This window comes from Haliotis cracherodii, unplaced genomic scaffold, assembly GCF_022045235.1.
Source record: "Haliotis cracherodii isolate W230 unplaced genomic scaffold, xgHalCrac1.p SCAF_6, whole genome shotgun sequence".
Lineage (NCBI taxonomy): Eukaryota > Metazoa > Mollusca > Gastropoda > Lepetellida > Haliotidae > Haliotis > Haliotis cracherodii.
In genome coordinates this window covers 21,152,221-21,167,964 of record NW_027266319.1, presented here as the reverse complement: position 1 = coordinate 21,167,964, position 15,744 = coordinate 21,152,221, and the positions used below count along the sequence as shown (strand labels likewise).

General features: G+C 42.0%; 1 protein-coding gene and 1 pseudogene across 1 annotated transcript; both read left to right on the top strand.

Moving 5' to 3' along the window:
* The first annotated feature begins 2,326 nt into the window (after positions 1-2,326).
* Positions 2,327-2,962, top strand: LOC139446307 (germ cell nuclear acidic protein-like). The gene has a single exon (XM_071227656.1). It carries the CDS (start codon positions 2,327-2,329, stop codon positions 2,960-2,962), a length of 636 nt encoding a protein of 211 aa, XP_071083757.1.
* Positions 2,963-3,821: 859 nt separating this feature from the next.
* On the top strand, positions 3,822-6,293 carry LOC139446306 (uncharacterized; annotated as a pseudogene).
* Positions 6,294-15,744: the final 9,451 nt, after the last annotated feature.

The window sequence follows — 15,744 nt, the reverse complement described above, 5'->3', positions numbered from 1 at the left end:
TATTTAGAACCATTATAAACATGTAAAACATATATTTATTTTTTTAATCTCCCATAGAGGGATGAATAGATGAGTGAAAAAATATTGGTTACCCAATGAAAAATGTAATAACCCAATTAAAAAAGAAACCTTTGAGTAAAAACTCAATTGCTCAAAAAGTTATCTGGAGCTCTGGTTTGATGTCAGATAAAAATCTGAATTTTTCAAGAGAGCAATATCCATGGAAACACAATGTAAATCCAAATGTTGGGAAGTGTGGTTTTCAGGCAAATTTGCTGGTTTAGAACTTTGCCACCAGCCTAGAATACTGAATAAAGATGAGCTTCAGTGCCTCTGGTACTCACGATTCTTTCTGAAACAACCCGTTTCATCATGCCCTCATTATCACCAATGGGGATTCTGGGTTAGAAAAGGTCCCCTTCAACCGATGCTGAGAGGTGACCAAATGGATCAGTGGCCAGACTCAGGGACTTGACTGAGTGTGCATCATCGTACCCCGACGGTGTGGATCATTGCTCACAATACCGATCACAGGTTAGTCTGGTCCAGACCACTGTCATATAGCTGGAGTGCAGTATCAAACAACAACTAAACAAAATTGTGGGGTTTTCTTTTGTTTCCTTTAGTGTTTTAGGTTGGGGGTGTCTTAAATGCAACTTTTAGACATCAAACTTTTGAACTGTTGCCTGATGTCCTTAGCTACACCATGTAAATGACTGCTTTCCTATAAGGGGTCAACATGGCTAGATAATACAAACAACTTGTCTCGGATCTTTTGTAAGACACACAAACATCACTTGTAATGTGTAGTATTATTATCATCAGGTAATATTTTATTCTATATTTGATTGAGGAAATGTAAGCTACAATGTGATATACATTTTGTATATATTGATAAGAACTTCTCAGAAAATATTTTTGGTATTTACTTGAGAATGTGTTATTTATCAAAAAGGGGTCTCATTTTGACTCAATCGTGTATGAATAAACAATAGAACCAAACAAGGGAGAGTTGTTTATTTATTTTTATTTCTGTCCCTCAGTTAATATTTAACTGAGGTTTTATTAGATATTTTATAAATTATCCCCTAACACAGTATCAGTCTGCGACATAAGCCACAAGTCCAGAGCCGAAGTCTAGTAAAATTCTGTTTGGTCTAGTAAGCTCATCTAATAATAGTTGACATAACACGAAAACTCTCCTGAAAATGATGCTGACCCATGAAGATCCGGGGTAGAATACGTCTACAGCAACCCATGCTTGCCGTAAAAGGTGAATATGCTTGTCGTAAAAGGCGACTAGCGGGATCGGGTGGTCAGGCTCGCTGACTTGGTTGATGCTTGTCATCGATCCCAATAGCGTGGATCAATGGTAGTGATATTAATCACTGGATTGTCTGGTCCAGACCCGATTATTTACAGACCGCCGTCATATAGCTGGAATATTGCTGAGTGTGGCGAAAAACAACAAACCAACCAACCAACCAACCAACCTACTCACAAATTAGCATGACTTGGCTGGTTTAAGCAGCGTGTTCGCTGGAACAGTCCATCATGGCGGAGGATTAACTTTTCAGGTGAGAGTCAGTTCTTATTTGCATATGGTGGATGGACAAAGGGACACAGCTATGGTTCCCCGCAATATCCAGGAGACGGTTCCCTTTGGAGGAGGGTCAGTCAGGGTATGGTGATGCATTTCCTTGGGTTGCAGGATGGACCTCATCACCATTTGTGGTAACCTCAATGGGCCTTGTTATCAACAGGAGATCCTTGGGAGAGCTGTTGTCCCCCATTTTGATTATCATCCTATTGCCACATGACTCATCTTCCTGAATGACAATGCCAGGCCTCACAGAGCACGTGCTGTCACTCAGATCTTGCAACAGAATGCTGTTGAGACCATTCCATGGCCAGCCTTAAGTTCAATCCAATTGAGCTTCTGAGGGACATTTTAGGCTGTCGTGTTCGACAAAGAGACCATACTGTCCATACGCTCAATGAATTGACTGCTGCTTTGCATGAGAAATGGAACAGGATTCCTCAAAATCAAATCAAGACATATGCAAATATACCTCGTTGTATATGGTGTATAGGTATAGCTTTTCACAATCTTTTGTAAAATGATGCTCTGAATGAACACATGGTGCAATATAGTTTGAAGCACCTGGATTAGGTTACATGTTTATGGCTGTTTTGTTTATAGGCCCATTCAATAAAAGGCCAATATGCCCTACTTTATCTTACGCGTCGTCATTAATCCGCTTTAAGCTTCCGTTATGATGTCATATATTTTTCTGAAGGAAAGTCTGTCACATGGACTGATGACATGGTTGTTTCTGATCCCAAGTCCTTCACATGGACTGAAGACACAGTTGTTTCTGATGACAGGTCAGTCACATGGACTGAAGACACAGTTGTTTCTGATGACAAGTCCTTTATGTGGGCTGATGACAATGTTGTTTCTGATGACAAGTCTGTCACATGGACTGAAGACACAGCTGTTTCTGATGACAAGTCTGTCATGTGGACTGAAGACACAGTTGTTTCTGATCCCAAGTCCGTCACATGGACTGAAGACACAGTTGTGTCTGTTGACAAGTCCGTCATGTGGACTGATGACAATGTTATTTCTGATGACAAGTCCGTCACATGGACTGAAGACACAGTTGTTTCTGATGACAAGTCTGTCATGTGGACTGAAGACACAGTTGTTTCTGATGACAAGTCCGTCATGTTGACTGATGACAATGTTGTTTCTGATGACAAGTCCATCACATGGAATGAAGACACAGTTGTTTCTGATGACACTGGAGTTTCTGATGACAAGTCCTTCACATGGACTGAAGACACAGTTGTTTCTGATGACAGAGGAGTTTCTGATGATAAGTCCGTCACATGGATTGATGACAATGTTGTTTCTGATGACAAATCCGTCATGTGGACTATGACAATGTTGTTCTGATGACAAATCCGTCATGTGGACGGATGACAATGTTGTTTCTGATGACAAGTCCGTCATGTGTACTGAAGACACAGTTGTTTCTGATGACAAGTCCGTCATGTGGACTGATGACAATGTTGTTTCTGATGACAAGTCCGTCATGTGGACTGATGACAATGTTTCTGATGACAAATCCGTCATGTGGAGTGATGACAATGTTGTTTCTGATGACAAGTCCGTCATGTGGAGTGATGACAATGTTGTTTCTGATGACAAATCCGTCATGTGGACTATGACAATGTTGTTCTGATGACAAATCCGTCATGTGGACGGATGACAATGTTGTTTCTGATGACAAGTCCGTCATGTGTACTGAAGACACAGTTGTTTCTGATGACAAGTCCGTCATGTGGACTGATGACAATGTTGTTTCTGATGACAAGTCCGTCATGTGGACTGATGACAATGTTTCTGATGACAAATCCGTCATGTGGAGTGATGACAATGTTGTTTCTAATGACAAGTCCGTCATGTGGAGTGATGACAATGTTGTTTCTGAAGACAATGTTGTTTCTGATGACAAGTCCGTCACATGGACTGATGACAATGTTGTTTCCGATGACAAGTCCGTCACATCGACTGAAGACAATGGTGTTTCTGATGACAAGTTCGTCACATGGACTGATGGCAAGTCCGTGACTAAACAACCACACTTTCATGACTTCGGCTCTAGAAACGAACAAGTGTACTCATGGCTATCAGTCCGAGAAGAGGTCGTGAAACAAACTTACAGACGTGGAGGCCTTACTACCTTGGTCGCTAAGGCTGCCAGGGGACTGTTAACGGCAGTCGATCTGTCGACGTTAGAGAGCAACCAGCTATGGAAGGAAACCGTCTGGTGTTTGGCATCGTGTGTCTAGTATGTGTTCTGTCTGGTCAGTGCTTGGGTGCTGGGTGTGTTGTGTCATCGGCGGACTCGGCAATCCTGGAGGAACTATGTGCCCGCGTCTATGTCATCGAATATAATCTTAAATTTAACGGGTACACCCAGGACTTCTGGAGTCGGGTAGCTGGACGCAATTGGTACACACCCACCCGATTGTATAAATGCAGTGGCCCATCAAGAGAGAAATATCTGCTCTTGTTTCACTATTATCACGGAATGTTCAAAACTTTAGTACATGTTGGCCAGAGGTTGCAGGAGGTGAACGTCACTACCGAACCTTCAGATTGTTTGAACACAATGACGAGCGAGGACATTGAAACGTTAATTAAACTTAATTTTCAACAACCTGTTCCCAACCAGCAGCGCCACCCAGAGGACTGTGTCCGAAGCGAGTGTATGTTCTTTGAGAATCACTGACGACAATGGCCGGGAGAAACACGTCTACAGATGCTGCCGAGTGTCGTCTGTTGACCACGTAACCTGCTATCTAGTTGCACACGACATTTGGACATTAATTTTCCGGTTTGAAATAACTATTCTTTCTAATATACTCACTCTATACTTTCCATTATTGATACCTAAAAGCTTAAATGTTGACGTGTCTACATATATTCCTGGAACTTCGAAATTCATAAATATTATGACAACGCGAAACCCTGAGTTTAAAAATTTGACGCCGAGAACTTTATTAGTTCCATACAAGAAATGTCAGGCGATGGATACATTTCGTACGCTTATATCTGAAATACCGAGAGACGTCGTGTATACGTTTTAAATTAATAGAGTCGATTTCCAAGCAGGCTTTGATCGCTTTATAGCTGAAAATGAATCCCAATTTGGGGTCTTTCGCACACTGTTTGATTGTTTGATCAAGTTTAAAATACGTCATAGTGACCCTTTGGAAGATTGCTGCACGAGCAGGATTTGTGGTCAGCGTAGTTGCTGCGCATGCCCAGAGTGGCGGGTTGTTCTAAGGGCAGTCCGGACTATTACCATCTTCGCGGTCCATGCGTTACCGGCTGTCCCAAGGTTGTATTACCTCTGCATGCCCCACCTTCATCACCCCGAGGAAGTCAACATAATGGACGACGCTGGCCATATTGACGACCATACCAACAGCACTACTGGTACTGCCATCGCCACTGTGTTAAGCGCCGTTTATGTCCTACACGTCGTAATCGTCGTTGTTGACGGAATATTTGAGAGAAACCTGGCCAGACTGTATTGGCAATTACTGTGCATCAACAATGAACGATTTTCTTTAACTTATAGAACGAAAATGCTGCAATCGTTTGTTAAGAATTCTGTTCGCCCGCTTCAGAAGTTAGGGGTTATTGTCCTCCAACTGTGGTTGGTATGTTTTATTATATCCCCGGCAACAATTTTTTTGTACTTTATTGTGACGTCACCGGTGTTCAGAATCGCCCACCGCGTCCTGAGGATCCTATTAGGAACATGTCAGCGAGAGCGTAAGGGACAGGAAGAGGTAGGTGGACTGACATTTGAAGTCGCCTTCTTGTTGCATGCAGCCAGTGTGGTCATAATAGACATGCCCGTCAACGAATGGTATCATGATGCGGATCATGCCTGTCGTGATTCTTCCTGTCTTCTACATCCGGGACACTTTCGGTCACGTGAGCTCCGAGTACCTGTCCTACCATAACATCATCCTGGAGCTCATCATGGCTGACAAGATGGAGGCAGCTCGGGATGTCGCGATGAACAGCCCACCGAACCGGGAAAATATTATATTTGAAGTTTGTACCAAAGAGGACGAACATTGCGTCTTAGGGCCTACTTTCTTGTTAAAAGACGGCGGCTTACGTATGAATACCAGGAGTTTGGGATTGCTTCTTCACAAGGACGACACGCCCCATTTGTCGAAGAAATTCTTCCATCAGGCGACAGGTATTGACAGGTCGTGGAGCGCCAGGGCACATTTCACATTCCGTCATAAAAGCAATATTTGAACTTAGTCGAGTATTTCTATTCTTGTTCTGTCTCCTGATAATCGTTATGGCGTACGGCGATATCGGCTTCATCTCTCCAGAGGGTCGATTCTTTGCTACCTTTGCTTGCGGCTTGATACCATTCGCACTTAAAGAATTTTTCTTTCTAAAAAAAAACACCGTCTCCATTATTGATGTTAAGAATCTGCGGTTCACCACGCAATTTGACGACCTAAAGAACACTTTCCGGCAGGCATGGTCCGTACACGACATTATACCCGTGGCAGATGTAGACAGGGTGAGACCTACAGTTATATCCCCATCCGGAAGTGATGGATCTGCGTCCACGTCGAATGTGCCGGTAGTAGACAGCGAGACACAAATTACTGCTCATAAGGAAATCGATCTCATTGTGGATCTCACAGGTGTTAAATTTGCAGATTATGGATCCGTGTAGGACTAGGCCGATTTTTGAGAAGAGATAGTGAATTTTTTATGTAACATATGTCATTTCAGTTCATGGCTAATTAGCCATAATTTAAATTGGTACCATTTTGAATCCATATTGGAACTACTTCCGTTCAGAGGAGTATATTATGACGCAACACATGCTACTGTGTCTGCTTTTGTTGGTATGTTAAGTGAGCAACAGTGGCGAGACTGTTCACAAATACAACGCCACATCTTACGAAATTCCACATGTTATTCTCTTTGTCGATAATAATTTTGGACTATGGGAGGACAGCCTATGCTTACCCTTAGCGCTACGACTATCGTAAGCCTATGTTAAAGTATGGGAGTTACGAATAACTTAGCGCTAAGATCGCTTTGTGCAAGTGGGCCCTGGTGTCAGGTGTAGAACTTTCGCCGCTATTTTTCCCTTTACGCCTAATGGAGCGGCAGATAATGGAGACTAATTATCCCCTGGCTTTGACGTTCCATATTGACATGTATTGAATGAGGAATACGCGCATTGCCAATTTGTTTAAAGTGTGTTTTTGTCTTTTAGTTTACTTGAAATGTTTTGTACACATGCAGTCTACATACGCAAAATATAAATCATAGTTTTATTTCTACAAGTCATTTCGCTACAATAATGAGAGCGATACATGTTTTTTCTTACATCATCTTGCGAGAACATTCCAGAATATGGTACGTACTCTTCAGTGACATGAGTGAGTGAGTGAGTGAGTATGGTTTTACGCCACCTTCAGCAATATTCCATCAACACTACGGCGGGAGACAAGAAATAGACTCCACACACTGAAACCTACCATTAATATACCAACCCGGTTCTGTGACGAGCACCACTAGGCTTCGCCATCTGACCGTTGAAGAAGAGTTTCCTGAAATGCACAACCGCAACTTATGAACTTGTAGCTTTTTCCATTCAGGAATTTAAAACTTCGAGTTGTGGCGTTTCTCTCTGAGAAATTGCAAATGAGTGTAGAGTTTGTGTTCGGAAGCCGTTCAGTAGTTCTCTGTAAGATCAATTAATTTATATTCACAGTTTTGTTAGAACTGGGCTTATTTCGAAACGAGAGTGGGTTTTGTTTTAAGAGTATATCTCTCAAGATTTTCCTTACTGCTTCAGGAGAATTTGCACAAATGGCAAGCTGTCGAACGAATTGCCTGTTACTAATTGGGGAAATTTATCCAATCCACGTCACCTTCATTTTCCGCCGATTAAGACGGTATCCAACATGATGGACGAGTGTTATTAACCGACTGAAAAATACACTTTTGTCGAAAATGAAGGTACTGTTATGATATTTGAGCTGTGTTCCAAACGTTGTTGCCCTCTTGATCATATTGATGTTTGTTTGTTTGTTTGTTTGTTTGTTTAGTTTTTTTGTGAAACGCTGCACTTTGCAATAGTCCTGCTATACGGACCAGACAATTCAGTAACAGACATCATGAACATCTATCTACGCAATTAGGATACGATAACATGCATCAGCCACGTCAGCGAGCCTGACCACCCGATCCCGTTAGTCGTAAATGGGTTGCTGAAGATCAATTCTTACCCCAGATTCCGGGTAGAATAGGCCTTGAGCAACCCATGCTTGCCGTAAAAGGTGACTATGCTTGTCGTAAAAGGCGACTAACGGGATCGGGTGGTCAGGCTCGCTGACTTGGTCGATGCATGTCATCGATCCCAACTGCGTGGATTGATGCTCATGATATCAATCACTGGATTGTCTGGTCCAGACTCGATTATTTACAGACCGCCGTCATAAAGCTGGAACATTGCTGAGTGCGGCGTTAACAACAAACCAACAACAACAATCTTACCCCAGATCTTCATGCTAACAAGCGGCTGTTTGTTGATGCACTGCATCATGATGTTCTTGTATACTTTGTAATGGAGCTGTTTCACAGAAGGCTCTATGAAGATGTCAGTATTTGTGTGAGTATGTTTCATCAGCAATTCGATTATATATCAAGCTTCATAATCAATATACACAGAAATGAAACCTGTTAACATACATTATCAGTGTCAGTGTGTCCTTGGTATGTGTAAATTGATCTGTTATTTTAAACAATTTAGAAGACACGTCAGATAGTAGCGGCATATGAATGAGGTTTGAGAAGACCTCACAACAGAGCGAGTATTGTTTTTCACCGCTATTTAGCAACATTACAGAAATATCGCGGCAGGGGACGTCAGATATGTGCTTCACAGATTGTAGCTATGTGGGGAATTGAACCCGGGTTTTCGGCGTGACGAGCGAACACTTTAACCACTAGGCTACCCCATCGCCCCTCACAACAGAGAGCAAATATGAGATCACCGTTGTCCTTTAACTGATCAGCAGTGAACAGAACGTTTGTTCTGGAGGAGGGGCGGTCGGGTAGCCTAGTGGTTAAAGCGTTCGATCGTCACGCCGAAGACCCGGGTTCGATTCCCGACATGGGCACAATATGTAATGCCCATTTCTGGTGTACCCCTCCGTGATATTGCTGGAATATTGCTAAAAGCGCGGCGTAAAACCATGCTCACTCATTCACTCAGTTGTTCTGGGGGAATCCTCATACCAGGTGTATTGGTTCCTGTGGAACAATATTCCCGAAATGAGAATTGTATTTCCTTCCCTCGGTCAATTTCTACATGATCCATGTGACCCCGTGTGTCACATATAGACTACTTATTAAAAAACAATATATCTACAAAATATGAATAATGTCCAAAAGGAGCTCAGAACAATGCGTTAATTCCGAGCTGGAATCTAGACTTGCCAACTCATTCTAGTTTTGAGTTGGATTCATTTTATTATTCATTTTCTGGGGCCTGGGAGGCAGACCTGGGTTCATGAAGGAATTGAGGTCACTTACGAGATCGGGTTGTCAGTCTCGCTGACTTGCTTGATGCATGTCATCGTATCTCAGTTGCATAGATCGATGCTCATGATGTCAATCACTGGATTGTCTGGTTCAGATTCGATTATTTACAGACCGCGGTCATATGGCAAGGATATTGCTGAGGGCGGCGTTAAACAACAAACATAATATGTAGAGTTCCCTGCCACATGCGTCATACAGTGGTTCATGAAAACAGAGTTCACTAATTGTGTGAACTGGGTCGGCTCGGAGTCCTTGTAATGTGTCTGAGTGGGGTGTCCAAGTTAAACTGTAGGCTAGCACTATTTAACCGGGATAAGTCCGGACTCGTACGAACAGAAGGTGCATAAACAGGTGTTTGTATGCCATACGCAAGTGTAACAAACTTGAACGCGAAGTTAAACCCCATTTCACTACACTCTACCTCACATGCAGTTAGAGCTCAGGACCCCGTACGTCCTAATATATTAAACAAATATACTCAACGGGGTCAGACAGAAATAAGCAGTCGCCTTCATCGTTAAGGATGGAGTAGCACTCCCGGGGGTAAAACCCTCGAGGATCGACTGAAAGTGTAGCAAGAAATGAGGCATCGGCAAAATGTTTGACAGCAAAGTAAAGGAGACCAGGTACTCGTAGTCATGAAAACAGGTGTGACACATTTGACTCTATTATATATTGCCAGTTAACATATCCAACAGATATGGAATAATACAAACTCAAGTTGACCCATAGAAACAGATCGCTTCAACAATCTAAAGTGAGAGCTAAGATTCTTTGATTATTGGAGTGAGTGAGCATTGTTTTACGCCCCTTTTAGCAATATTCCAGCAATATCACGGCGGGGGACACCAGAAATGGGCTTCACACATTGTACCCATGTCGGGAATCGAACCCGGGTCTTCGGCGTGACGAGCGAACGCTTTAACCACTAGGCTACTCGACTGCCCGTTTATTGGAATAATATGCTTTTGGCAAACAGTATTGGCTTTAGCCAAGTGTATGTAAAGTTATTCTGTTATAAGCAAGCCCGTGTAAAGAAACTGTAATGCATTTGTTGAAATATACGACATTCTAAAACCTATGATAATAATTAGGTGGTCCAATCTGTTGCCGTCGGTATGTGATCGCACTTTACTGAGATGAGGGACCTAGCGTCTAAGTCTTCATGTATAATCATGAGCGTGTCTGCATGTACCATCAATAATATAACAACGCTACGGTAAGTCCAATTCTTTATTCAGTATTTTTGATGGTCGACAGAAGACAGTATGGCCAAACGGCGATTCATTGTGTGATGTACAAACATGGCTGTATTTCGTATTAAATATTTTTCTCGGTTTAGAGTATTAAACTTAGATAAGATGGGATGGACATGAAACATTTCTGGAATATACTGTTGGTGAAGGTTACCATATGCGTTACAAATTAACAAGAAATGATATTCGTCCTCCACGTAGCCCATGTTACATGTTACACAACCTCTGGTCCCCGGGAGTATTATTGTATCTACCTGTTTCAGCTACGTTGGGTCATTGAAACAGCGCTTTCGATTTTCTTTGCGAACATCAGGGCCCCCTTTCACAAAGCGATCTTAGTGCTACGACTATTGTAAGCCTATGTTAATGTATGGGAGCTACGATCGTCATAACGCTAAGATCGCTTTGTGCAAGTGTGCCCTGGTATCTCTACTATTTGATAGTGATTCATAAACACATGCTCATGATAAAGTCGGAATTGTACAATCGACTCTGCCTTATGCAGAGATTTCTATTGGATTTGGAAAGGGCTTTGTCGCTTTATTCATATTCATATAAATGTGATCCTTGTTAATGTATCTAGCCTATCAGTGACCACTTGCTTCACATTCGTCTTTCAGAAGCCTACCCTGGGAGACGATCTGGAAAATTGCTGCAATCTGAAATAGTGTTTATAGTGTTTAATAAATATACATCAACGTAAGTCGTCCCTGAAGAGGGATAACTACACGTAACTGCTGTATATTTTTATAACTATTTGGTGAGGAATTATTACTTGTACAATATGAAAACAACATAATACGTGAACAGAAAGATGGACATTTACGCTACTGCAAAAACAGTCCGTTTGACTCCAAATGAGAACGATGAATTGCAAAATAACTCGAAATCCAGAAAAGTGTATAAGTGCATAAACAGGCTTTGCTCTTTCTGCTTCACTTCTAAAGAAATCATACACATTCAACATCAACTTTTAACATTTGCTGAGTAGCGCATCTTGTCATTGAATGAACACGGTCACTGTGTAGCACGTGCAGACCGTGCTTGCGCTGTGCCTTCCACGGTTTGTCCCCCCTACGAGTCATGTACACATTTCTATACAAAATTACATGATAGTTTCTTAAAGAACTTCATCCGTCATGGGTCTTAAAATAAACAAAATTCAGATTTTGTTGGGTACAGGGTATTCATGGTCAAGTACCGTATTGATGTTTCATACACTTTTCTGGATTTCGAGTTATTTTGCAATTCATCGTTCTCATTTGGAGTCAAACGGACTTCTTTTTTTGTAAGCTGTGACGTGCGCATATGATTACTGGCGCCTTGGCGGTTTTGCTTTTATAGAGATCAACAAAAAACCTGATACCTTTTTTATCACAGTTGTTCTCCTAAGAAAACATTGATATGTTCCCAGCTGAAGCCAGAGAAGAAGCGATCCACGTTTGACAGGTTTTCTCCGTTGGCTTCCCTTCCAACTCAGCGTCATGTCGCAGCGGCCCTTCGTACAGAACAGGCACTTGCTTCACGTGCTGAGATCCGCCACACTGGAGGAGAGATCGCCCGCTCGTCGCATCACAGCCAGCCAGGTGTGCTCCCAACAAGACCAACATAACAGATTGAGCAAGGTAAATCAGATATTGAACGCACTGGTGATTACTACGAATACGAGCAGCGTGATGCTGAAATCAGAGTTAGAGGACGTCTGAGACTTTGTAGCAACTTTTGGGAGGAAATGGGATGTACTGCCTTGTGCTAGATACCATCAAACATGGTTATAAAACACTCTTTTATTCCACGCCTTTGTCAGTGGAACTGAAAAATAACAAATCAACCACCGCGAATTAGTATGTGATCAATACAAGATTTGCTCGGAAAAGACCTTGTTGAATGTACTGATAGACCACATGATGTGAATAACCTTTCCGTCTCTGTTCAATCATCGGGAGGGGCGGTCGGGTAGCCTAGTGGTTAAAGCGTTCGCTCGTCACGCCGAAGACCGGGGTTTGATTCCCGACATGGGTACAATGTGTGAAGCCCATTTCTGGTGTCATTTCTGATATTGCTGGAATATTGCTAAAAGCAGCGTAAAACCATACTCACTCACTTAATCATCGGGAAAAGAAAACTCTTATTAGATCTCTCCCTTGTTAACAAACACGTTTACAAGCTTTAAGTGAAATACGAGGACTTGGAAACTGCTTTAATGTATATTAATGCCAATGACTGTCATATTCAATTTGATATAAATTCGGCTTACCATGTTTCTATAGCATACTGCTTAGCCTAGCTTTTCGTGAGCCTGGCTAGTATTATCATTTGGTTTGACATCAGCTCTTTATATCTTTACAAAAGTTGCCAGACAGTTAGTAAAACAGATGGCGTCATGATAGTCTTGGTATTGTTACATTTCTTGATGGTGGAATAATGGTTGCAGGGACTCAGCAGTAAAAGTCAAAGGTGATCTGGTTCAATCTGGTCTCGTTCGTGTTGAGATGTCGTCGTGGTCACCACGCAGTGCTTAAAATGGCTTGGGTTTTGCGTTCACAGTTCACGTTAACTGGAACCGATAGAAAGATTAGTAAACTCAAAGGTTGTATTTGAATCATTGTAGAAATGAAGGGTAAGTTGGCGGCCCGGAGTATTTCGTCAGATAATAGCAATGAAGCCAGTTATTGGTTCAGTCAGTCAACACATGACGAGGGCATTATCTATTGATGTGTTACAGGCAAGGTCTTAGACTAACATTTAGTCTCTGAAATGAACATATCGTACATGAAAAAACAGTTGTTCAGTTGTCTTAATAAAAATATAATAAAAAGGAGCCCACTGACTCTCTTCATTTTCAGATACTGCAGTGATCTAGACTTGCCAAACATTATAGACTTGCATGGGCTGTATTTGATATATATTTCTATCAGGGTCTGTAAGACAGACTAGCAAGGTCCTGGAATGAGAGGATCTATTTATCCCCTACTACAAAAAAATGAACAATTTAGGTTCTGGTGGTCCAACATTTCAGTGTATTAACTCGAGGTCCTTGCGCGCTGAAAGTTCCCCCAATAGGATAGTTACAGTGATGCTGGTGGCAAGGGTATTGGGGATATTGTGTTCATTCAGTGGAAGTGTTTCTCATGGACATTGGTCAGTTAGTGAAATACAGATGAACTCCACGTGGAGGGAGCTCAAAGTAGTTGTACTTAGTAGCTTTCTCAGGTTTTGGGGGTTTTTTTTGGTTTTTTTAATATTCCACACAGTATAATGGTTCAGACAACCAAAACGTGGTTTCAGTTGTGCAGAACGGGAGTATGAATTTTTTTTTCTTCAGTCCATGGCTCTAGACATTTTCCAGATGTGCCTACAGTATTGTATTCATTTGGACATGGAATGGAGTCCTCGTTCCCACAATGATTGGGCAGATTAACTAAGCATATTATGCGACACTGATGATCTGAGAATTGCAGATTGTGTTCAAATGGATAGATGATAAATGGGGTCCTCATTCTATTGACAGATTTGCATCTTATTACAATAATAAAGTTTGTTTTTATTCTCGTCATTGGAACCCAGGTTACGAAACAGTGGACACGTTTACTGTGACTGGAGTGGTGAAATGAACTGGATTGGTGTATTTGGGAGCGAGAGTTGATGCACATGATTGAGTGTAAGGCCAGAGGTACATTGGTAATGCCTAGATGGCATTCAGCTAGTTTGGGGCTTTTACTGTGTCCAAATGCAAGTTATATTTCGCAAGTCAAATATTTGGTCTGGTTACCTATATGCAAAGATATGTCCAGGGTCATTGTGGAGGTGGCATATTTGGTGTTGAAGATTTGAAGTTTCCAATGTTAGCATTGTATTTAGATTATTCTGGGTGATTTGATTCAAAGCATGTTTTTGTTTCAGGTTCATGTATATTATAAAGTGTGTGTGGTGATGTCATATCCAGTCTGCCAGAGAGGTTGCGACGAGAGATAAATCCACTGAATGAGCTCTTAAGCAAGATCTGCTTCACCATCTAAATCTTATGGTTATGGGAGTGAGTGTGTGAGTATGGTTTTACGCCGCTTTTAGCAATATTACGGCGGGGGACAACAGAAATGGGCTTCACACATTGTAGCCATGTCGGGAATCGAACCCGGGTCTTCTGCGTGGCGAGCGAACGCTTTAACCACTAGGCTACCCGACCGCCCCTTATGGTTATGGTTTCAGGCGATTCCAGCCTGGGCTGAATCTCACGGTTTATCATTTACTATTCCCGTAGTACCTTTGCACTGTGCTCTTTATCTGTTATCATTGATACAAAGCTGTGATAGTATATCTCCAGCTATGAATGCATTTTATAGCTGTTATTGTTGGAATCACTAGCCCCAATGAGAACCGACATGAGCCCTGGCGCAGTGAGAAGGCCAAGGATGGCTATGTAAAAGATGTTTGAGTCAGACTCACTGTGTCGAAGTCGTTAGGACTATAGGTAATGGATTGGTGTCATTCGTGACCAACTCGTGTTATTCCGGGACAAGCCGAATAGCAACTCGTGCCCCTCTCATGGCCATTTTTGCGACCGGGTTCCGTCTTAGCGCAAACGGGCATACCTAAAACAATTGTCAACTCGTTGCCTAATGGTTGACATATATTCCCATATATTATATATATTTCAGATGCAATTTCAATATACATAGACATGCGGAATTATACAGTATGAGTGAACACATGTAACTGTGTCTTTGGTATATTTTTAGATGCAAGACATGTAAAATCAAATTATTTCTGAGGGATTCTTTGACGAAGAACTTGAAATCATGCGCGCTTTCTGATTGGTTTGTCGTATTTTCGCACATAACATTCATCGAGAGGGGGGACGAGTCTTCTTGCAGGTTACGGAAAGGGGCGAGGGGTGACGAATGGGATTGGTGTGTTTAATACAATGAAACGGTGATGCAGCTAACAATTGCCTCGCCTAGTACCGCAGAGGACGTACACTGTGTTTGTTATTTGTGGCTGGTTTTTGGGTAGGGGAAGAGAAATGAAAATTCTTTCGTTTGAATGGAATGAAATAGAATGGAATTGATTTCTCTTCATGCACAAACCAGATACAAAAGAGAGGAACTAGTGTATTGTGGGCGCTTGTATGGTGTATATGAGTGACCTCATATCGCGGGTAGTTCATTCTCGCCTGCGGTCTAACCATGAAGCAAGCAGCTTTAATTTCAGAAGTTGGTGATGGGGTGTTGCGGGAAAGGCTCTTCTCCAATAATCTTACAGTAACATACAACGTCACTGTGGCGTCAGAGCAAGAAACCTCAGATG

Excerpts from the sequence above, each read along its gene's own strand:
- LOC139446307 (XM_071227656.1), top strand. The coding sequence starts at position 2,327 with ATGGTTGTTTCTGATCCCAAGTCCTTCACATGGACTGAAGACACAGTT.